Source organism: Berghia stephanieae, chromosome 1 (assembly GCF_034508935.2).
Source record: "Berghia stephanieae isolate SIO BIC M18660-M18661 chromosome 1, UCSD_Bste_1.3, whole genome shotgun sequence".
In the NCBI taxonomy this organism is placed as follows: domain Eukaryota; kingdom Metazoa; phylum Mollusca; class Gastropoda; order Nudibranchia; family Aeolidiidae; genus Berghia; species Berghia stephanieae.
In genome coordinates this window covers 20,507,426-20,532,425 of record NC_088360.1, presented here as the reverse complement: position 1 = coordinate 20,532,425, position 25,000 = coordinate 20,507,426, and the positions used below count along the sequence as shown (strand labels likewise).

The 25,000-nt window shown below is 35.7% G+C and overlaps 1 protein-coding gene across 2 annotated transcripts in view; it reads left to right on the top strand.

The window, feature by feature from the left end:
• The first annotated feature begins 3,143 nt into the window (after window positions 1-3,143).
• The window catches only part of LOC144970196 (esterase-5B-like), a 22,356-nt gene continuing 499 nt past the window's right edge, over window positions 3,144-25,000 (top strand). Inside the window, exons 1-3 of one of the 2 annotated variants that reach the window (XM_078909589.1) lie at window positions 3,144-3,292; window positions 3,530-3,703; window positions 24,218-24,362. In XM_078909589.1, coding sequence (XP_078765715.1) covers window positions 3,220-3,292; window positions 3,530-3,703; window positions 24,218-24,240 — 270 coding nt within the window. In that variant the 5' untranslated portion in view covers window positions 3,144-3,219 and the 3' untranslated portion in view covers window positions 24,241-24,362. Of the gene's footprint in view, window positions 3,293-3,417; window positions 3,704-24,217 lie in introns of both variants that reach the window. The other variant, XM_078909597.1, reaches the window with a different exon arrangement.

The following is a 25,000-nucleotide window of genomic DNA, read 5'->3' as shown; positions in this document are numbered from 1 at the left end:
AGTTTGCTCACCCTCAGTGCTATGTTTTTTGGTATGTTTTCAATGACGGGACGGGGGTGGTTGCTGTTTTTATTAATGTAGCTAATGGTGTTGTTTGGTTTTCTGAACGGTTGGAATGAATTGGATTTTATGTCGAATGTGATGTCGAGGAAGTCAACTGTTTTTTGCTTGCTTCTATCGTGATTTTCAAATTGTTGTTTTGGAATATTTTACAGATTTGTTTTTTGATGTTTTCGTTCGCTCTTGGTCGTCTGTTGGTTATAGCGAGTCCGTCATCTCTATAGAGGCCGATGTATGTGTGTGTATGTTGCAGTTGTGACAGGATGTAGAGTCCGACCAGTTCGCATGTTTCAGCACCGTCGAACGAACCCATATGCGCAACATAGAACAAATAATCTCAAGCCACAACAAAAAAATATTAATAAAACACCGACAAGAGCAAAACCCACCCACCAGAAAATGCAACTGCAGAAATAAAGAACACTGCCCGCTAAACAAACAATGCTTAGAATCAAGTTTAATTTACCAAGCCACAGTCACAGAAACTAAAACAAACAAACAAAAAAATATGTAGGACTAACAGAAAATAATTTCAAAACAAGATACAACCTCCACACCTCAACATTTAGAAATACTAACAAAAAAACATCCACAAAACTCAGCGAACATATTTGGAAATTAAAAGACAACAAAATAGACCACAACATTTCATGGAAAATTTTATCCAAAGCAACAGGATACACACCAACATCAAAACAATGTAGCTTATGCCTGGAAGAAAAATATACTATAATCAAACAACCTCATGAAGCCACACTCAACATGAAAAGTGAGATCTACGGAAGATGTCCCCATCGGCGTAAATTCCTGTTAAGCAACTTTAAACCGGAACCACTTCAAGAAACAAAAACAGTCAACAAAACAACTCAGTCCTGACGATGGCAAATTAAGCCTGAAACATTAATGTAGACTGTCTCAAACATTGTGGTAAATATTTTAAATAATAATAAATATATATATATATATATATATATATATATATATATATATATTATATATATATATATATATATATATATATATATAATGTGTGTAAAAATATATTTACATTCTCAGGAATCCTGGACTTGGTCTGAAAGATATTATTCCAGGTGGCTGGCCAAAGTATGACGTCACCACTTCTAAGTACCTGAATTTAAACCTCAAACCATGGATCGGCATTTTTCTAGAGAAAGAAAAACAAGATTTTTGGTTCAATACTATTCCAAACTTGATGAGCTCGGGTATGTATTTAAGGTTTTCAAATATCTGTATTGACCATTAATGTTTGTTTTTGTGCCAAATACTGTATGTTGTTCATCGCTTTCCTGACAGTCTTCAAACACCAGGCCTGCCTATTGAGCGGGTGGTTGGATGGGAGCATCACCCTTGAATCATATACCTATGATGTTCGCATGGGTGTACGATCCGATAGTGATGTCGTTTCTTCTTCTCTTTACTAGCCTATCCTGCTTCTTTGGTTTGTGATTGTATTTTTGACAGGGGATATATTTTTTATCTGTAAATCTTCTGCCTGTTTGTTCTTGGTTATTTATAATTTAGCTTATGATATCTTTAGGTTAGGATTTTGATTTACATTTGTACTATTTTTGTTAGATTGCTTGTTTTTTTGTTTCAGCGGTCTCTCATATAACCTCAATTGTGTTGGAAGAGACCTAAAGCAACAAACAACAACCTGCCAATTGAACATTTAAAAATTCGTTCTTTTAAGGAGATAAAAATATAAGTGGCTATCGTTCACTTCATTAATATCTTTAATCTGCCCTTACGTGGGCTAAAATAACTCTTCCACAACATTGAAATGATGGACCTTAACTTTCAGTTTCAAAAGTTTCAATAAGTTTTAATAAAAAAATAATAATAATAATAAAAAAACAAAAAAAAAAACCAACAAATAATAATATAATAATAATAATAATAATAATAATAATAATAATAATAATAATAATAATAATAATAATAATAATAATAATAATAATAATAATAATAAATCTTTGTTGTCCAGAAATGGCAATTCATGTTTGGCTCCACTGCATTGCTAAATCAATTGCAAAGACAACCCCCCCCCCCCTCTCTCTCTCTCTCTCTCTCTCTCTCTCTCTCTCTCTCTATATATATATATATATATATATATATATATATATATATATATATATAGAGAGAGAGAGAGAGAGAGAGAGAGAGAGAGAGATGCTCATGAAGTTCTGAACTAGGAGCCAAAATTTCGTAATTCTACTAATGTTTCGTAGTAGAAGATCTAATTAAGATAGTAACACGAGTTTAAATTGACCGTTTTCCACAATATTCCACTTTTATCATAGATTATTTTCTTACACGCGCAATCACACTATCTAGTTGTTTTGTTTATAAATCGATTCGTTCAGTGCGAATCACCCAAAGCAAAACTAATAGTTGCCCAGTTTACTTTATTAAAACTACTATCTAATTGACAATAAAAAACAATATCCTAAGTTGAAATATTTTAGTGTTAGATATCTACATATAAAAAGTAAATAAATATGAATATATAGATTTAGATACATAAATAAAAAGGAACAAAAAAGCTAATAAAATAATTTTAACCAAAGAATTAAAAAATAAACGGAGGTTGTCAAAATTCTGACACCAGAGTTATTTTTAAAAAGATTTTACAAAATCATTTAAACCTGGAAGTTTACGCTTATCAATCTGAGAAATTTTTTTTCTTAAGTTGAGATTTTATATAGCGCAATATCCACTAAATGTGACCAAAGCTCTTTACAAGGGGTCCCTAGGCAACAGCAACACTTAACATTTAGGACGTGTCGCTTGTTAGGCGATAAAATGTTTTCTGACAGAGACAACGCTGGTAACGTTCAGGTACTCATTTTACACCTGAGTACGGTGAGAGAATGCGAATAAAGAGCCTTCTCCAAGGACACAACTATGCGCCGAGAGAGGCTCGAACCCAGGACCTTCCGATCCGAAAGCGAGTGTCATACCACTAGACCACATAGCCGCAACATTCAACTTTGTGGTGGATGTGTGACTAACCAGAAAGTAAATGTAATTTTCTATCTTCATTTTAAACATGATCGTTGTTCTCATTTTTATGACTCCCTCGTTCAACCGTGACCTGACCTTTTCAAAGTGGTGGTTATTACCAGTTGTGTGTTGTAAATGGTTATAGTATGCAGTCATTGGGTTTTATCATTCTATCGTGTTGGATTCTATAGAAGAAACATAATTATTGGTGTCACTCAGCTCCTTGTTATTGTTTTTAAACAGCCATTTTTATGATCAGTTCTCACTAAATTATATCAATCGGACTATAAACGTTTATAGTTAGACATAGTTTTGTGTCTTGTTACGTTATAGCATGCTGGCGGATGTTGTGAGTATTTTAACTAAGCGCATAGCATCATTACTAACAGCAACACGATGTTTCAACTCGGCGTATTTTTCGTTCTTTCCTCATATTTAATAACAGCTTCAGTGGAGTCATCAACAATTGTGGTGGACACACCGTTCGGTAAAATCCAAGGTGCCAAGAAGACAGATGAACTCGCGGGATTGTCTTATCTCTCCTTCAAAGGAATTCCCTACGCCAAACCTCCACTCGGCGATCTCAGGTTTGCCAAACCACAACCACATCCTAAGATTGGTGAGTACACTCGTTATTTAAATCCTTAAATCGCGAAACTTAAAAAAAATAAATTATGATTTTCCCCATTATTTAATAGGTTTACAGGTTTCCTGTAAATTTAAGTTTTCACTAAGACGATCGCAGTTATGACAATGCGATTAGAATTTCACTGATACCCGTGTCGCATCGCCGTTGCTGCTCTGTGTTAGAAAAAATTTAGAGTGAAATAGAACCCGCTTTTTAAAGATAAACTTGAATAATAGATTATAATAAAGCATGTTTTATTTTCATTATATTGACATGTCTGGGTAGAATTTTATAACTTTTTAGACTTGGAGTCTTACTTTCGTAGATATGGGGCTTAGCGGTGTCTCGTCTTGTCACACAATCAAGCAATATTGAGCGTAGTCAGTGGTCGAATGGGTGATCAGTCAGTGATCGTGGAAAATGCTTATCTCGATGTTGTGTCCTTCAGGTAAGGCACTTTTACACTCATTGCCCCATTGACTCAGGTGTGAATGAGTATCTGGTTATAGGCGGCTTTGGATATTGTAAGACTGTTAGTACAAACTGGACGCCTAACCAGCGACTTGTACAATATGTGATGGAAATATGGTTTCATATGGCCTGTCGGGAGAAATGGATGAAACACGGTGAAGCGCATTGTTAAATCTGTGGAAATGCGCTACATAAATGATCATATCTGAATATTCAAATTTAAAGCTTCTTTATGTTAGAGATAGTAGGAAAAGGCGATGGAAGAAAGAGAAAGAAAGACAGATCGAGAGAGAGAGAGAGAGAGAGAGAGAGAGAGAGAGAGAGAGAGAGAGAGAGAGAGAGAGAGAGAGAGAGAGAGAGAGAGAGAGAGAGAGGGAGAGAGAGAGAGAAACTTGGTAATGGTGGATTTGAACCCAAAGTGTTGATCATTCCTTCTTCAGTCCGTCAGAGCCATAAGGCCCATGGAGCCTGGGTTCCACGGCGTTCAACTGACAATAGTAGTTGCTTGCTTTTCTTTGGATAGGACGCAAGTTTATCGCAAAGTACTTTCCGTCAGATCTATTAGACCCAGCAGTCCAAATCAGAAAAAATCACGACCGTACCTGGCATCGATTAAAAAAATATTCTTTTTAAAAAAATCATATCCTTTTATCTTCATTTTCAACATTTATTATTATCCAAAGTGATATTTTTTGTCAGTACTATGTTATTGTCTGCCATTTCGCCAGTTATGATCAATGCATAATGATGTGCCATCCTCAGTACATGTATCGATAATAATGGTTTACTGGTTCCAATCGGTAAACTGTAATAGTACAGGAACACATCCGTAAATTACGTGCTTCGATTCAATGATTTGAACTAAACGACTTGAATAAGTAATCTCCTAAAACTTGTAAAATTTAAAAAAATCCTCTCTTCATTTTTAACATATTATTGATATTATGTATCCCGCTCCACAAGAACATAAACACACACACACACACGCACATACACACACACACATTCACAGAAACAAATATACTAACTCACAGACACTCACACACACACACACATTACACACACACACAAGTACATACACACACACACACATTCACAGAAACAAATATACTACCTCACAGACACTCACACACACACATCACACACACACACACACACACACACACACACAGTAATCGTTGAAAAAAGTACACACCATTCAATATTATGCTAACATGATAAAGGAGTTTTTCTTGACCTACTTTTGTATTAGTTACAGCATGATACAAGATAGGCGAATGAACTGGGTTGATCTCTATGACCTTTCCATGTGCTCGGGGCTAAGCGACCCGACCCAGGCCAGCTCAGCACACCGTGTCGCGATTTCGTTTAGGGCTCAGCGTAAGGTACGAGCGAGTCGCTGTGTTAGTGTTAGTGCACTCGCGCTATCTTGGTCGGAATTTGTTTTCTTTTCACAATATTTTTGAGACCGATTTTTTATATAATAATAAGAGAAAATGTTTTTTTTTTTCATTTTTCAAATAGCAAATATATTTTTGTAGTTTAAGCTCTGTTTTTGATAAGGTCCCTTTTGATAAATCACATTAGTAAAACAAACACAAAAATTAAAAAAAAAAAAAAGAAAAAGAGAAAAAAAATTGAATGAAAGAAGAAAAATAAGTATTAAAATATAAAACATGCCTTACCTTGATAATTGCACAATTTAATATATATCCATTTGAATAAACACAGAATCTTTCCCTCTGAGTTACTGAACGCATATAAAAAGGTATGCATTCAGCTGCGGGCTTGGGACCGCCAATGGCCCATTAAAAGATTCAACAGTATAATAATGCATGAAATAGGACTTGTGAGGCTGGGAAAATGAGTATAAATAATTCATTATAACTACAAAGATGACAGTTTGGCTATTTTCCTTCTCTGTTGTTGGATTTTATTGTCACTGTCAGCTTGAGTGCAGAAACGTTTCAATAAAATATTTACAATTCTGCGTGTAGAAATTTTGCTGAGAACAACATCCAAATGAAACAGTGCTGGAAAATCTTGAAAAATTCTTACGAGTCTTGAACGACAATGCATTTCTCCAGACATTTTTAAAAAAGTGTAGCAGTATAGAATAAGATGAAAAGTTGCAGTCGAAGGGTAATTTAGACCACCTCTGTCCATTTCCTCAGTGTAGACTTTGACATCTTCAGGGAACACGTCTCCATCTGCTCCTCGCAACTTTTCATCCTTTAGGGCCACATAGCCTCCGATATAATAAAGAATCATTTTCTCATCAGATGATAGTGTGTTAGTAGTGAGAGGAAGGTCGTCAATGATGAGAAGTTCCGAGTCTGTCAGTTCTTTCCCACAGAGATCACAGGAATGTCCAGAGGAGTTAAAATCAATATCCTTCTCAAATTCAATAAAAAGTTTGGCCCTGTCTATATGATGACAGTTCAAAAGATCTTGAGCTGTTATATAAAAATTGCAACCAGCTGACATCCTAAAATGAGCAAAATGCTTCTCTATGACATCTTGTTGGAAGAAACCAATGGCAACATATTGATGATGGACAGAGTTTTTTTTGTGTCAATAGGTACTTTGATAAGTCAATAAGGCATCTGCAGGTCCAAGCTAAAGCATTTGCTGTGTCTCTTGTGAAGGATTTTTCCCTTAGAACAGGACTTGATGCTGTCATCCGGTCAGCAAGCAGTGCCCATTGATCCAGGATATTCAATTGATGACTACCAGCTTCTGAAAGTTCAATACATAATCGATCTGGGTCACGAAAACGAGTGCTTTGAAAGGGAGACTTCGTGTTAAAAACTTTCCAAAGCTTCAAAACTTCATCTATAAATAAGGCAGTGTTGATCCAAGAACTGACAGACTTTGATGACGATTTCAATGCAGAGCTTGTCTTCTCTGAAAATACTTCCAATACAAGGGAAACTTTCTGTTTTTCAATACTTGTGGGGTTCAATGCTGTTTTGGAAAGAGTTGAAAGTTTTACAAGAAATCCTGTCTCGTAATTATGAAGTTCTTCCAAATCAGACCACTGGGCAGTTACTGGTTCAGATGAATGACAAGGGTAGAAATTCAGACATTTTGTTTTCTCAGTAATCCAGTTGTTTCGGATATTTTTCAACAGGTGAACGGTATCATACAGTAAAAATAAGGATCTTGTAGGATCAACTGGGGACATGGTAATCCAAGGAGATGATTCATTTATTTTAGGAAATTTTTTGAAAAAAGCTTGATTCAATCTGTTGTTATCATTTATTATTGCAATTACTTTCCCTCCACATCTTTCAATTGTAGAAATGACATTTATAGTGTTACTGTACTGAAAATCAGATGTTAAGGCATGACAGGGTAACAGTTTGACAAGAAATGTTCTTGATCCAAAAAAGCACTTTACCATAAAACATAAAAACGTAGTAGCCAATTTATCAGGGTAATCAACAGCATATCCATAAATGGTTCCTCCTCTGTATGAAACTGATGCCTTGACATAAACTTCATCAATAATCAAAATACAATTTCTGGATCTTTCTTCAAGATGATTAAAAACATTCGTAAAGAGATTTTCATCAGAGGTGTTATTTGCCACACTTGTAATTCTTTTCATGGTAGAAATAGATGGTAATTGTAAATGATTACGAAGTTCAAGATACAAAGCACGGGATTTTTCATACCATGAAAACGCTAAAAACAGGTCCTCTGCAGAGTAAAGCCTTGAGTTTTTCGACGAATTCATCAGCTGAAGATTTCTGATACAAAAGTTGACTTTCTTATCAGTAACTTCAAATGGTGTTTCTGCTTTGACAAATCGAAGAAACTCTTCAAGCTGACTCCAACATTTAATCTCACTGATGAATGGGTGACGAATACGTTTCCCCAAATGATACATCTCATACGTCACCCTGGGATTTTTAGTTCCAGTGTTGTATTTAAAATATACTGCAAACTTGTGAATTTGACCTTTCCTCTCACTACTCAATAAAATATATGAATCATGTGATCCTGACGGAAGAGTGAAAATGGCACCACAATTTCCAACTTCACAACAAAATTTGTCATGAAAAGAATCATATTGAAATAAATCAGACTCCATGAAATCTGACATCTCATCTAAATCAACAGCTCGAGAGGCAGCAGTGGCTTTTGTAGTAATCCGATGTTGAGTTTGTGACGAGCTTGGTACACATGATTGGGGTACATTATGAAAAACAGAAGGTGGGTCAACTGGAACAAAATATCGTCCTACACGAACCATTTTTGGATTATCAGGCCAATGTAGAGCACAAACTCCCATATGTTCCGTAACATCTTCAAAGTTAAGCTTATTTGGTAAGCATGAAATCCACTGTTTACGTTTCTGAATTTCCTTCGGAAATTTGTACACAGTTATTTTCAGATCAGCAGGTTGATCTCTGTAGCCAGTTCTACAATTGAAGACAGAGCACTTTCTACCCATTTTACAAAACAATTACTGTATGGAACAATATGGATAAAGAATTTAAAACTCCAACAACACAGTTTAAATGTATAAACATTTGAAAAGGAATTAAAAGTTAGAGCTTCAGTTAATCTGACTGAAATGTGAAATAGGGCTAATCACAGATTCAAAGCCGGTACCAAACCGGTATATAGTCAGAGAGGAGATGTTTTATTAGCAAAAAATATTTGCCAATTAAGAATCAAGTCTTTGTGTGTGATTTGCTGGGTTTGTTGAATATAAATTATTGTTTAAAATATCTTTTAATTTTTAGACACTAAATATTAAAAGACGTGTCTCTTAAACTGAATTTCAACCAAGAAACATATTTTGACAAAGAATCAGTAACCAAACTTAATTCGCTTTGTCTAATAAAAACCAATATGGCAACTTTGTTGGAATTTCGGTTACACACTCCACAAGTGTGAACACACTATACGTTGAGCCCTAAACACACCTTGCGGTTTTTCTCTTCGGCTGGCCTGTCTCAGCCCGCCTAGGCTCGGGGTCATTGGTCACATTGTGACCCACATATTGAAAAGGATCAGAGCTAGGCGGGCTGAGACAGGCCAGCCGAAGAGAAAAACCGCAAGGTGTGTTTAGGGCTCAACGTATAGTGTGTTCACACTTGTGGAGTGTGTAACCGAAATTCCAACAAAGTTGCCATATTGGTTTTTATTAGACAAAGCGAATTAAGTTTGGTTACTGATTCTTTGTCAAAATATGTTTCTTGGTTGAAATTCAGTTTAAGAGACACGTCTTTTAATATTTAGTGTCTAAAAATTAAAAGATATTTTAAACAATAATTTATATTCAACAAACCCAGCAAATCACACACAAAGACTTGATTCTTAATTGGCAAATATTTTTTGCTAATAAAACATCTCCTCTCTGACTATATACCGGTTTGGTACCGGCTTTGAATCTGTGATTAGCCCTATTTCACATTTCAGTCAGATTAACTGAAGCTCTAACTTTTAATTCCTTTTCAAATGTTTATACATTTAAACTGTGTTGTTGGAGTTTTAAATTCTTTATCCATATTGTTCCATACAGTAATTGTTTTGTAAAATGGGTAGAAAGTGCTCTGTCTTCAATTGTAGAACTGGCTACAGAGATCAACCTGCTGATCTGAAAATAACTGTGTACAAATTTCCGAAGGAAATTCAGAAACGTAAACAGTGGATTTCATGCTTACCAAATAAGCTTAACTTTGAAGATGTTACGGAACATATGGGAGTTTGTGCTCTACATTGGCCTGATAATCCAAAAATGGTTCGTGTAGGACGATATTTTGTTCCAGTTGACCCACCTTCTGTTTTTCATAATGTACCCCAATCATGTGTACCAAGCTCGTCACAAACTCAACATCGGATTACTACAAAAGCCACTGCTGCCTCTCGAGCTGTTGATTTAGATGAGATGTCAGATTTCATGGAGTCTGATTTATTTCAATATGATTCTTTTCATGACAAATTTTGTTGTGAAGTTGGAAATTGTGGTGCCATTTTCACTCTTCCGTCAGGATCACATGATTCATATATTTTATTGAGTAGTGAGAGGAAAGGTCAAATTCACAAGTTTGCAGTATATTTTAAATACAACACTGGAACTAAAAATCCCAGGGTGACGTATGAGATGTATCATTTGGGGAAACGTATTCGTCACCCATTCATCAGTGAGATTAAATGTTGGAGTCAGCTTGAAGAGTTTCTTCGATTTGTCAAAGCAGAAACACCATTTGAAGTTACTGATAAGAAAGTCAACTTTTGTATCAGAAATCTTCAGCTGATGAATTCGTCGAAAAACTCAAGGCTTTACTCTGCAGAGGACCTGTTTTTAGCGTTTTCATGGTATGAAAAATCCCGTGCTTTGTATCTTGAACTTCGTAATCATTTACAATTACCATCTATTTCTACCATGAAAAGAATTACAAGTGTGGCAAATAACACCTCTGATGAAAATCTCTTTACGAATGTTTTTAATCATCTTGAAGAAAGATCCAGAAATTGTATTTTGATTATTGATGAAGTTTATGTCAAGGCATCAGTTTCATACAGAGGAGGAACCATTTATGGATATGCTGTTGATTACCCTGATAAATTGGCTACTACGTTTTTATGTTTTATGGTAAAGTGCTTTTTTGGATCAAGAACATTTCTTGTCAAACTGTTACCCTGTCATGCCTTAACATCTGATTTTCAGTACAGTAACACTATAAATGTCATTTCTACAATTGAAAGATGTGGAGGGAAAGTAATTGCAATAATAAATGATAACAACAGATTGAATCAAGCTTTTTTCAAAAAATTTCCTAAAATAAATGAATCATCTCCTTGGATTACCATGTCCCCAGTTGATCCTACAAGATCCTTATTTTTACTGTATGATACCGTTCACCTGTTGAAAAATATCCGAAACAACTGGATTACTGAGAAAACAAAATGTCTGAATTTCTACCCTTGTCATTCATCTGAACCAGTAACTGCCCAGTGGTCTGATTTGGAAGAACTTCATAATTACGAGACAGGATTTCTTGTAAAACTTTCAACTCTTTCCAAAACAGCATTGAACCCCACAAGTATTGAAAAACAGAAAGTTTCCCTTGTATTGGAAGTATTTTCAGAGAAGACAAGCTCTGCATTGAAATCGTCATCAAAGTCTGTCAGTTCTTGGATCAACACTGCCTTATTTATAGATGAAGTTTTGAAGCTTTGGAAAGTTTTTAACACGAAGTCTCCCTTTCAAAGCACTCGTTTTCGTGACCCAGATCGATTATGTATTGAACTTTCAGAAGCTGGTAGTCATCAATTGAATATCCTGGATCAATGGGCACTGCTTGCTGACCGGATGACAGCATCAAGTCCTGTTCTAAGGGAAAAATCCTTCACAAGAGACACAGCAAATGCTTTAGCTTGGACCTGCAGATGCCTTATTGACTTATCAAAGTACCTATTGACACAAAAAAAACTCTGTCCATCATCAATATGTTGCCATTGGTTTCTTCCAACAAGATGTCATAGAGAAGCATTTTGCTCATTTTAGGATGTCAGCTGGTTGCAATTTTTATATAACAGCTCAAGATCTTTTGAACTGTCATCATATAGACAGGGCCAAACTTTTTATTGAATTTGAGAAGGATATTGATTTTAACTCCTCTGGACATTCCTGTGATCTCTGTGGGAAAGAACTGACAGACTCGGAACTTCTCATCATTGACGACCTTCCTCTCACTACTAACACACTATCATCTGATGAGAAAATGATTCTTTATTATATCGGAGGCTATGTGGCCCTAAAGGATGAAAAGTTGCGAGGAGCAGATGGAGACGTGTTCCCTGAAGATGTCAAAGTCTACACTGAGGAAATGGACAGAGGTGGTCTAAATTACCCTTCGACTGCAACTTTTCATCTTATTCTATACTGCTACACTTTTTTTAAAATGTCTGGAGAAATGCATTGTCGTTCAAGACTCGTAAGAATTTTTCAAGATTTTCCAGCACTGTTTCATTTGGATGTTGTTCTCAGCAAAATTTCTACACGCAGAATTGTAAATATTTTATTGAAACGTTTCTGCACTCAAGCTGACAGTGACAATAAAATCCAACAACAGAGAAGGAAAATAGCCAAACTGTCATCTTTGTAGTTATAATGAATTATTTATACTCATTTTCCCAGCCTCACAAGTCCTATTTCATGCATTATTATACTGTTGAATCTTTTAATGGGCCATTGGCGGTCCCAAGCCCGCAGCTGAATGCATACCTTTTTATATGCGTTCAGTAACTCAGAGGGAAAGATTCTGTGTTTATTCAAATGGATATATATTAAATTGTGCAATTATCAAGGTAAGGCATGTTTTATATTTTAATACTTATTTTTCTTCTTTCATTCAATTTTTTTTCTCTTTTTCTTTTTTTTTTTTTTTTAATTTTTGTGTTTGTTTTACTAATGTGATTTATCAAAAGGGACCTTATCAAAAACAGAGCTTAAACTACAAAATATATTTGCTATTTGAAAAATGAAAAAAAAAAACATTTTCTCTTATTATTATATAAAAAATCGGTCTCAAAAATATTGTGAAAAGAAAACAAATTCCGACCAAGATAGCGCGAGTGCACTAACACTAACACAGCGACTCGCTCGTACCTTACGCTGAGCCCTAAACGAAATCGCGACACGGTGTGCTGAGCTGGCCTGGGTCGGGTCGCTAAGGATCAGAGTGATCAATGACTCGGTTGGACAAAAACCTGAATACAGATCGCTCTCATTAATCATTGGTTAAGCGGGGAAGATTTTGAATAGATGTTTACCATTAACTGCCGTACTGTGGAAAAAAACTCATATTTTAAAAATTTGGCCAGAAAACTCGTCCTTCAAATATCGATCGATTTAAATTATCCTCATCTTGGCAAATTCTTTCAAAACTTCTTGAGGTCCCAGGTTTGAGAAATTTTACCAAAACGAGGGTCATTTAAATTGATCGATTTTTGAAAGACGAGTTTTTTAGCCAAATTTTTAAAAATACTTGTTCATGTACATGCACGTGTAATCCACAGTATAGCTGTTAACTGGTTATATGATATCAATGGATTGGAAGAATGAAAACAATAATTGAAAAAATGAGCTTTTATATAGGGCAATATCCACTAAACGTGCTCAAAGCGCTTTACAAGGGGTCCCTGGTCAACAGCAACATTTAACATGAAGGACGGGACATGACGCCTGTTAGGCGATATTACAATTTTTCGGACAAAGACAACGCTGTTAACGGCCAGGTACTCATTTTACACCTGAGTACGGTGAAGAGAATGTGAGTAAAGAGCCTTTTCCAAGGACTCAACTATGCGCCGAGCGCGAGGCTCGAACCCAGGACCTTCCGATCCGAAAGCGAGTGTCATACCACTAGACCACATAGCCGCACACGAATAGATGGGTTATAGGCTCAGCGGTATGGTGCCCCGACTTGTTACAATAATCAAGCAGTGTTAAGCGTGATCAATGGATCGGTGAAAATTCTGGTCCTAATGTTGTGGACTTGGGTAAGGCAATTTATACACATTTGCCTTCTCGACTCTGTCGTGAATGAATATCTGGTTACAGGTAATATTGGAAGAGTGTTGTACAATAAGGACACTTAACAGGTGACCAGAACTGAATGAAATGAAAATATGTTTCTTCAAGGCCTGTTGGGAGAATAAATGAAACATTTTGGAGCGCATTCAGCATGGTTTATCCTTAAATACTCGTATGCTCTATATAAATGTTTATATGTTTATTAATTTTATTTATGGATGTACAGATGATGGATCGATTTAGATGTGCGCCTATGTGGTCTTGTGATATGACACTCGCTTTCGGAGTGGAAGGTCCTGAGTTTGAGCCTCGCTCGACACATAGATGAGTCCTTGGAAAAGGACAATATCTCACCATACTCAGGTGTAAAATGAGGAACTGGCCGTTAACACAGCGTTGTCTCTGTCGAAAAAAAAGTAATATCGCCTAACAGGCGTTATGTCTCGTTCTACATATTACATATTCCTGTTGGTAAGGGACCCCTTGTAAAGCGCTTTGGGCACGTTTAGTGGATATTGCGCTATATAAACACTCAAGCTTGATTTTTTTTTTTTAGATGGATGAAGGGATAGTAATATAGCTAGATCAATGCTTGTCAGCCTATTTTGAAATCACATACACTTTCAGATTTGTTCAACTTTTACTTAAAAGCTTGTATACACCCCAGTCGTCACAATGATATACTACAATTGCATGGATCTTACTAGGAAAAATACGTCATGGGGTTATACATAACACATATGATATTAACATTCACTCATGGTGTATCCATGGAAAGTGAATATAGATCATGCCCATTGACCTCAATTATACACATACACAAATAGTTTATGGTCCGAGAGAATTTAGTGAGAAGAAATCAGCCAATTGAATATAGAAAGAATGCGCTTGGCCAAGGAGTTCACAACATTGCCATCCGGAAGTATAACGGACCAACACACAAACTCTGTGTAACCATGAACTTTTATAGTCTGGTTAATACAGTTTAGTGAGAACAACTCACAAACGCGGATGGCAAAAACAATAACAAAGGCCTCAGTGACGTCATCTGCATACTATCTATAGAAAGCTGCGAAAACCCGCGCCAAATTTCAATTGTATTACATATAAACATGAGCGACACGATGTTTACCAACTTGACACAACCTGACATAGATACCCATCGTCTTCTGTTAAAACCCTATAGATAGTTCGAAGATGACGTCACTCATGTCTTTGTTATTGTTTTTTGCCACCCGCGTTTATGAGTAATGCTCACTGAACTGTATTAACCTGACTATAAACGTTTATGGATACACACAGTTTTGTGTGTTGGTCCCTTATACTTCCGGATGGCAATGTTATGAGCTTCTTAGCCAAGCGCATACTATCTATAAGGAGCCTTCAGGGATGTGGAACAACCAAGGAATTTACCCAATGGAAACCGTACGGTGCTCTGATTGGCTAACCAAACCAGCGGCCTCGATGAGAAAAATATCGGCCATTTTGCTGTTGGCTGGGAATCGCGTTACTATAGTAAACAAGCGCTGATCGGCCGTTCATGAAAACCAGTTGCTGCTCGCTCGTTTAACTCAAAATTATTCAAAACGATCTCTCTAAAATGATATAAATGTGACTTCTTAAGGTTTTCTTCACGGTCAAAACCACACAACATTCTATTAATGATTACGTCCGGCAAAAAGGAATATTGACAGGTCGACCGAGAGGTGAACTCATCAAACGACAAACATCAATGCGAAGGATAGAGAGAGAGTCAAACTATTGTTTGTCTTGCCCTGTTCTATATAGAGAAAAGGATAAATAGTATAGCCTCATGTGTGAGTGGTTGTGTGTCATAGTCATGTTTTTTAATTGTTTCTGTTGTCTATGTGTGTAGTGATGACGATCACATTCACTCCATCAGCGCGACGAAACTGCCCCCCCCCCCCCCCCCCCCTTTTTTTTTTTTTTTCACATACACGTAATTCACATGAGTAGAGTTGGACTCGATAGTTCAGTGGTTTAGCATTACAGTTAGAATTATCGTTTACCGGCATTAAAAGCTATTTTAGAGGGGGAAATTCCACATTTTACTGCTGCTGCTGCTGCTGCTGCTGCTGCTGCTGCTGCTACTACTACTACTACTACTACTACTACTACTACTACTACTACTACTACTACTACTACTACTACTACTACTACTACTACTACTACTACTACTACTAAAGTTATTGAGAGAAAAATCTTTATTTAGAATCCTTGAGCACAGGCGAGCCGCTGTGTGTGTGTGTGTGTGTGTGTGTGTGTGTGTGTGTGTGTGAGACGTGGCTGTAGTCTAATTTTATCAGAATTAGGAGGCCAAGGAGTTATCTCTTTGGATATTAAGTAGGATTATATTTTTTTCCGTATTAATATTAGTGTAGTGGAAATTACAATGAGATCGTATTAAAAACAAAAGACTAAGAATAACATCAGATCGAGATGATTCTGATAGCAAAAAAGTAGGCTATATATGTGACATATTTAAATTCAGTCACCAAGCATGATAAAAACAAACAAAAAATCAACACAAATAATTTTAACCCTCTCCAGGCAAAAATTTGACGGTAGCATTTAAATATTTTTTAGTCGACTAAAACATAGTTTACTTTACTAAGAACATGCACATTTTTATGTTGATAGGGTTGACTGGTTGAAGATATTGTAATCCTGGATTAGGTCAAAAGAACAAAAGCAGAAGTAAAATAATCAATTTAAAAAACAAAAACAAAAAAAAACTGTCAACTTGGAACAAAACAGCACCAATGTCTAACTCTGGGACTAACCTTTAGATAACAAGTTGTTGGTGATGTTTTCTGGTCAAGTCTTTACAGGTGTTTAAAGAGTATTGTCTTAGTATGCTTTTGACGAACTGAGCATGTGTTGTTGAATATGTGTCTGTCTGTAAATAGTTTAACGTGGTGATACAACATTGTTCTACAAAATATGGAACAAGCTTCTTTAATAATCTGTGTTACATGATTGTCCTCACTTTCAAAATGACTTTCCATGGCATGCTTATCTAAATCTGTAAAAATTGATGGCCCTAATCTTTCTGTTACTTTTATTATCACTTTACTTATTGTTGTGCTATTGACTGCTCTCAAAGGTCCCTCCTTGTGTGTAGTTAGAATTTCTCTCAAACAAAGGTCAGCTGCTGTAATAACTTTATAAAAATCTTCAGATGGATATAATAATCCCCCCTGTCTTTTCTTTCGGTAAAACTAGATGATGATGGTTTGCTTGAATCAGGATTGTCTAATGAGGCTAAAAATTCTGAACAAACAGAACATTTGATTTTGTCTCGTAATTTCCTTGCGATAAATCCAGACATATAATACAAAACATCTGAATGGTACTCTGAGGGCTGGCAAAGGGTTTTCGTAAAGATCATAGTTTTTCTGTCCAATTCAGGTTGAAAAGAGTTTGTCGAATTGTCAACAGTAAAAGATGAATTTTCTTGGAAAAGCTTATTTTCGGGGGCAGGTAAGCAATTAGCATTTTTGGAACTCAGCACACCATTCTTCATCAAAAGAGACCTGAGGGCATATTTAAATTGAAGGACATTCGGGTTATTATTCCAGCCACCTCTTCTTCGTATCCTTGAAAACAATGTCTCCAAATGATCTTGAGAGAGTCTGTAAGTAAGTATGTATTTGTAGTTATTGGCCAAAAGTCGCCGAGATATCAATTCTATGGATGTCAGTGTTGCCAAAAATCCAATAAATCCAGTTTTCCTCTTTGATTGTAGTATTGGCTTGTTAGTATTGTCACATAAAGATGATATATAATTTCTGGCAAAATGAATAAACTCTAATTTTTCCTCAAGATTTTCCTTTGTAATAGGGCTTTTAAATCCTTTTGTACAGAAACTACTGCTGTTGCATAAATCAAACAATTTATCAAATATACGAATAAATTTACAAGTCGCTTCACTTCCAGCAAATTCAGGCAACTTCAAGTCATCCCGAAGAAACATAATGGCAGAAGCAACAGAAGAGCTTAAAGTTTGGGCAGCAAGAGAAACTTTCATTTTATTTTTCACATAATCAATATGTCTTCCTTTTAGCTTGTTGGCAAGGTTTCAATTACTTTCCAGCTGCAGCTTGTGAAGTGCAACAATATAAGACCAATCAATTCTCTCCTCTCCACGGCGCAAACATTTCAGGTCACCCAATGCATTTCTAACATTTTTTAACAAATGACAGGCATCAAAAATAAAGGGAATGGTTTTAGATGAATCCAAGGGGTGAGGAAACTCAGGATCAATGACATCTGAACTTATAGTGCATCCAATAGCAGTTGCAGTCGCTTGGTTAACATAAGCTCCATCACACACAACCCCTTGAACAGAGAAGCCTGCCTCAGACAGCCAAACTATCCCATCATTAATAATCCGTGCTTGCTGGGCTGCACTAATCTTATCAACAAGAAAATAGCCAATAGGGTGCTTAAAATATCGCTTTTGTCCAACGATGAGAAGAGTAAGACTTTCTGAAGCTAATGTGTCTGGTGATGCAACTTGAAGATGACCATGGTTCACATAGCCAGCATAGGTCTGGGATGCAGGGTCAAACACAACTTGCTTCCGAATAGACATCGAATCAAACATAAGACAAACATCCTTCATCAAATCATCCTTTTTAAGTTGAGCTTGCAAGGTATTAAAAACATCTGTAATAAATCCTGGGGAGACATTGTGGGATGCAGATCACTTACGAATGGTATCCGCATGAGGCAAATGCAAATACTTTCTCACATAATTATAAGCCTGAGCACTATAGAAGTGCAAGGAAACAGCAAAGGATTTTAATTCATCAGAAAAACGCATATTATTTTTGGACATATGGGCAGCTTTTAATTCATTTTCAATTAAAGTGAGGGTTTCCGCAGCAAAATTTTCTTTTAGGATGTCAACATTTTCTTCTTTCAACAACTTTTTCTTCTTCAAATCTTCCAAAAGGGATGAAATTTTTACATCTCGACGGGCCAACTTCTTCCTCATGCTACTGAGTTGTTGTTTTTGATGAAGCATCTTTTCTTGGCAAACAAGCAACTTATTTTGGGTCTCTTCTAAGTGGCTTTCAACTGAAGAATAGGCATAATTATGTTCATCAACTTTAGGGGTCTTACTGGGTGTAGCATCTTCAAATGGAGAATTGGGAGCAGCTCGTTTTCGAGGGGATGATCTTGTCTTTTTAATGGCAGGAGACTGTTTATGTTGGGGATAATTTGGAAATACAGATGGGACAGCATTCTCCCTCAATTTTTTTTGGTCTAAACCGAGATAATAATCTTCTAATAAAAAATGGACACTACAGACCCTATCATTTTTTGTAGGTCTCCACTCTGACCCATCTACATTCTTCCTGCTGATTTTAGTAATCCACTTGGACAACAACTCAGGCTTCTTCCATGGAAAGCTGAAAATAAGTGAGGCATTCTAACTAGGACTATCTTGACAATTGGTGTACTATAGTGAAAAACAATCTATCCAGTTGAATTATTTTCTATTGGCAAGGGAAAGACTCCATGGAAAAAAAAGCAATTAGACGTCTAGTACTATACTTATATATTTGTCTTTATCTAGGTCTTCCTGTCAATATACTTATATACTTGTTGATATTCATCTCGGTTCATGTATCTCAAGTTTTGAAAAATAACCACACTACTCTTACACGCCTAGAGTGGAGTGCTTATACTTTGGCCTTTGCAGTTAATTGCAATCGCAAGCTCTCCTCCTCAATTCGAAAACGCATTATAGTTATAGGTTATTATAATACATGATTACACACATTCTCTAACTTCATTTTTACCTCAGGGGAATAGTTCAGATCAGTATGTAGATTTATTTATAAAAATACTTGGGAGACCTTCCATTCTTGCTCTAGTACTAGGGGGTTTGGGGAGGGGGAAACTTTAAAAAAAAAAAAAAAGTTTTCCCCCTCCCAAACCCCCTACTAGAACAAGAATACTTGGGATGTAGTAGCTTATGGAAGGTCTCCCAAATACTTATGAGATATAGACTCTATATCTAAATCTATCTAGATCCTAGAACATTATCAGTCTCCGTCGCAGTCGTCAGTAGCCCAAAATACAATTAGAATTGATTTATTTCTCTTACCTGTGAAACGACAATGATGTGCCTTTGACAGCTTTATTGTGGCATAAATATACGCAGCAGTTCTGAACCATTTTATTGTGAATTTTAATATTGTTGTGGTGTTTGTTGTGTCGTTATGATGACATTAGATACCGAATGAATGGTAATGTTTACATTCTCAGCCAACAACAAAATGGCGCTAAATGCTTTCATTGGTGGACACTTTTTAGACTCCGTACGTATTCTCATTCGTTTAATTCTATGGGAACAACTGAAAATATGTGAACAAGTTCATTCAGGGCCGTAACAACTTGTCGAAGTGCAGGCGGCGAGTTTTATGGGCTCAGTCAATAGAACAGGGTTGTAGATTTTTCGCCCAAGAGGAACCTGTTCCAGTCCTAAGTGTATTTACAAAATACTTTAATATCATATGTTGCGCTCAGCGGTCTCTACCCGATAACGGGTGAAATGCTCTATATAATAGCTTATTATTTTTAGAATTTTTAATACTATCATTGTTGTTAATGTTATTGTTTTCATATTATAATTTATGTTTCAATAGATAGAATGCGCTTGGCCAAGGAGTTCACAACATTGCCATCCGGAAGTATAACGGACCAACACACACACTCTGTGTGACCATGAACTTTTATAGTCTGGTTAATTCAGTTTAGTGAGAACAACTCACAAACGCGGATGGCAAAAACAATAACAAAGGCCTGAGTGACGTCATCTGCATACTATCAATATCATTATAGCAGCCGATACCATCCGCCTTCAGACTGCTAACACGAAAGGCATGAATTTGTCCATCGTGAATCCCAATATATTATTAAGCATAGAATTAAAGTAACATATCACACACAACATGTCACAGCACTTGAATTATAACATGTTATAACCATTAATAATTCTGTACAATAATACATCCATATTTATTTCACCAACCCCCTTCTACTCTTATTGAGTTGTTGATTCCGTCGGCACATACATAATTTTTTTGTTTGTTTGTTTTTTGTGGGTTTTTTTTCGTAGTCACAAGCTACATATGTTAGCCATTCAAGGCTTCGAGAATGTTGTGATTTTAATCAGCGTTTGTCTCCAAGACAAGTCTCGACCTATCAGTTTCGGAGGAAGAGGAATAAAGGAAGGAAGATAAAGAGAAGAAAAGGGAGAATGAGAGATAGAATGATAGATAAAACAATCAGGGGAGGGGAGGGAGAAAAAGGAGAAAAGTATGACCATCTGTGAAACGTTCACGGAGAGTGAATAATATTCACCAGACGATAGGATAAAAGTGAATAGTGTTCACTGCAGATAACAAGAAGCGGTCAAGTTCATGACACAAATCTTCATGGGCCACATGACTCTATAAGTAAGGACAGCAGTGTAATTTGGTTGTAAGAAAGGTTTCCAGTTCAGTTTAATTAAACAGAAAGTTCCAAGGCGCACTGGCGCAATGGCTAACCTCTTAGTCAACTTCTTTAGCCAGCAACTCAAAAACAATTGTAATAATTTGATGTCAACTGCAGTCTATATCTACATTTAAAAAAAAAGGAACACAACAAAACAAAACATGGGGAAAACACACAGAAAGCGACAAACAAAACAAAAAAGAGAGAAAATAAAAGGAAATTTTTTAAATTGTTTCAAATTAAAAGACATAATCAAACAGAAGCAAAGAAAAAACGAACAGAACATAATGCATATAAAACCAAAGAGTGAGAGAAAAACGCAATTTAATGCTTTCTATCAAGTGGAAGTATGGCGATACACGAGATTGAATCTCTGTAGGGAGGCGGAACTCCTGTAAGGTAAGGTATCAATTAGAGGTTTTGATTTGTGACCGAACATCGCCTCAAATTGAGATAGGAGGCATCAAACTGAGATCGCCGCCTCAAACAGAACTGTGGGGGTTTGCCGATATAAATGTAAATAGATAAATAAATAAAGATATCATTTTGAGCCAGAAAGAGAAGGCTGCATATTTTCTTTTTTCTTTTTTTTTTTTTGCAGATTAACATTAATTATTCTCAATAGTATATGGATATATTTGGGGTTTGGGCTTGTTTTTTGGGGGATGAGGGGGGGGGGGGGGTTATATATCCAATTTTCAACATCTATGAAGACGCACCCTCAAAGACAACGTTTGCACCTTAGGTCAAGTTCGTATTTAGAAAAAAAAGAACAAAGAAACAAGACCTCATAACATTTGCCAACAAAATATCACATACCAGCACAACAAACAATGTAACCTTGAACGTTTTTGATAATGTGCGCTTAGTAAAGAAACTCATAACAGTATCAGACATCTACATTTTATAACTAGCAATACACATTACTGGTGAATACAAACGAAAGTGAAGATAACGCGCTTCCAATATAATTTTGATTGCAAAAGTTTGAGAAATAGCTTTGTTTATGCCAAAGAGGATTACATAAATTTATATAGACTGGTCAAAAGTAAAAATTCATCAATTATGACACGGTGTATCCACAAATATGTTTTCAACAATAACAACAACAATAACAACAACTACAACAACAACAACCAAGAAATACTGGATATATCAATCAGCACATTCTGATGACGAGGATGATGAAAAGGAGAAATGAAACGACTACAGAAAGATTTCGAACATCACTCTATCCAATGAAATATAATTTTCCTCTAGTTTGCGAAGGTTGAGGCATGCCTTTTCTTGTCTACTCTTTGTTATCATTTATTGCCTTGTCGGTGAGAGTAAATTTGGTGTTCCTCCTCTCATTCTTCCCCTCTACTTAAGCCCAATGACCTCGATTGGATTACGCTCATAGTGTCAAAACTCCCTGATTAGACAGTCTGCTTTGAAAGCTGTTTCTGATTCATTTCTTTTTTTTTTTTATTTATTAAGGAGTATAGTTAGCATTTTGATAAATGGTCAGAATATGTAGTACTGTCTGATTGAAACCATGAAATCATGCCAGCTTTTATATTTGCCAAAGTTGGAGCCTTAAAGTGACCATGGGCCAACGAATACAATACAGTTGGGTGCTTCAATGGAGGGCAGCAAACGATATTTAGTCAGTCTTAAAACACCTTTGCATTGACCCCAGAATAATTTTCTGCTTGAATAATCAGACGTCCAATATTTTTTCGGATGTATATTTACGCTCTCCCATACATCTTCGGATGATATCCATATCAAAGTTATCTATGATCGTTTCCCTGCCACGTCGTTCTACACTGGTGATCTCTCTGTCGTATTTCGATAACGATCTTCTCATGGTTGATTGTAATAAATAATAACGTGAAGTTGAATGTAAGCTTCAATTTAATTACAAAAAAAAAAAACAGATCAAATGATTAAATTGAAGCTTACATTCAACTTCACGTTATTATTTATTTCTTCGAGCTTCGAGCAGCAACATTTACACATGATTGATTGTGAAATTCCAAAACCATTGCCGTCCTCTTTAATGACTTATCGATAGATACAAGAAGACTTTTTTTTCGCAGCTTTACGAGAGTTGAACCGATAGAGATTCCGTAGCGTATCGTGTTGTTTAAGAGCTTTAATATGTTTTTAAAACCTTTAAAGGCCCTGTGAAACGTTCATGAATAGACAAACATTTGTCAAAGTTATATAAACAGTGTTTGTTAATTTGACAATATTGAGTATACAATCACTATTTCAAATGATTTTAAGCGAGAGATTTCATATCAGTCTTTGGTAATTGCGACATGATGTAGATAATATGCCATAAATGATAAATTCAAAATTTAATACAAACTTACATAGATATCTATATCTAAACCGTCTAGATGAATTCATTCATACTTTGTGGTGCGTAACTTGTTTTCATTTTTTTACAGTTTAAAATCTCTAATTTTATGTCATCTGTTTTAAAGTAGTTTTTATAGTGCTTAAAGAAGAAAACTTTTTAATATGGCATCAATACCGTCCAAAATCTAGATTCAGTTAAGACAAACTAATTCAGAGGCTGACACTAATTTTTACAACTTTTGATAAAGGGACAGCTGAGAAAAACAAGAAAAACATGCGCCAATAATAAACAATCTGACTATAGTTATCTAATTCTATAAATTAGGCTTAGAATTTAATTTTAAGAATATATTATTATTGAACGAAATAGAATTTTCACACAATTCATCACATTTATCACTCTTTACAATTATCTTGCTACGAGTACAACTTGCTATAATGTATCAACAACAAGGAAGATGATGGACAGGCGTTCCCTGTTAAGGAAAGCCGATTGTTTGAGTATCTCTATTTCTGCATTGGCTTTACACATCTTTTTAGAACAATGTTAATAAAATGCTTTTTTCTGTTTATGTTTTTTCTTCCAGTTTCTATCTACCTTGGACAATAGAGTGAATCATTGCCACGACTATCGCGAAAGTGAAAAGAAATAAACACAGTATTCAATCACACCATTTAAGAGGAGGAACATTTCTTAAGTCCTGCACGAAACAGACGACTAGAGAATTTACACCAGTGACATAATATGCAAATGTTACTGCTTGAAGCTCGAAGAAAAGAAAAAAAAAACAATAGTCAAATTGGGTGGAGGCTTCAATTTAATTAACGAGACAGATGATATGGACCTTTTGGGTTTCCCTTTACAGAAAATAAAATCACGGTGAATGAAACACTGAAGATGAATTTAGGGAGTTAGATTGAATCTTTCATTCAATTTGACTATTGATATTTATTTCGCCATAGACGTAAGAAAATGAGCCGAAGCTGCAACAACTGTAGATCTTACCATCTGAAGGCATTTAGTCAGGAAAGCCATGTTGTGTTTTTTTCATTCTATTATATAATGCCAATGAGATTATTATCAATAAGGAGTTTTATGACCCATGCGATGACCCGTAATCACTGGCAGCGAATATGTAGATAGCAATGATTACTATCTATAGTCCCCTATCTTAGAGTGTACAGGGTTATTAAGTCATATAAAATCAAGTCATTTTCTGTTTTATTTTAAAACATATGTTTATTTATTTATTTATCTATTTATTTACTGATTTATTTATATAATTCTTTTTTTTACTTTTTATCTTATGGGGTTTTTTTAAAATATATTTTTAAAAAATTTATTAAGGTCAATATAACCTATACCTGTT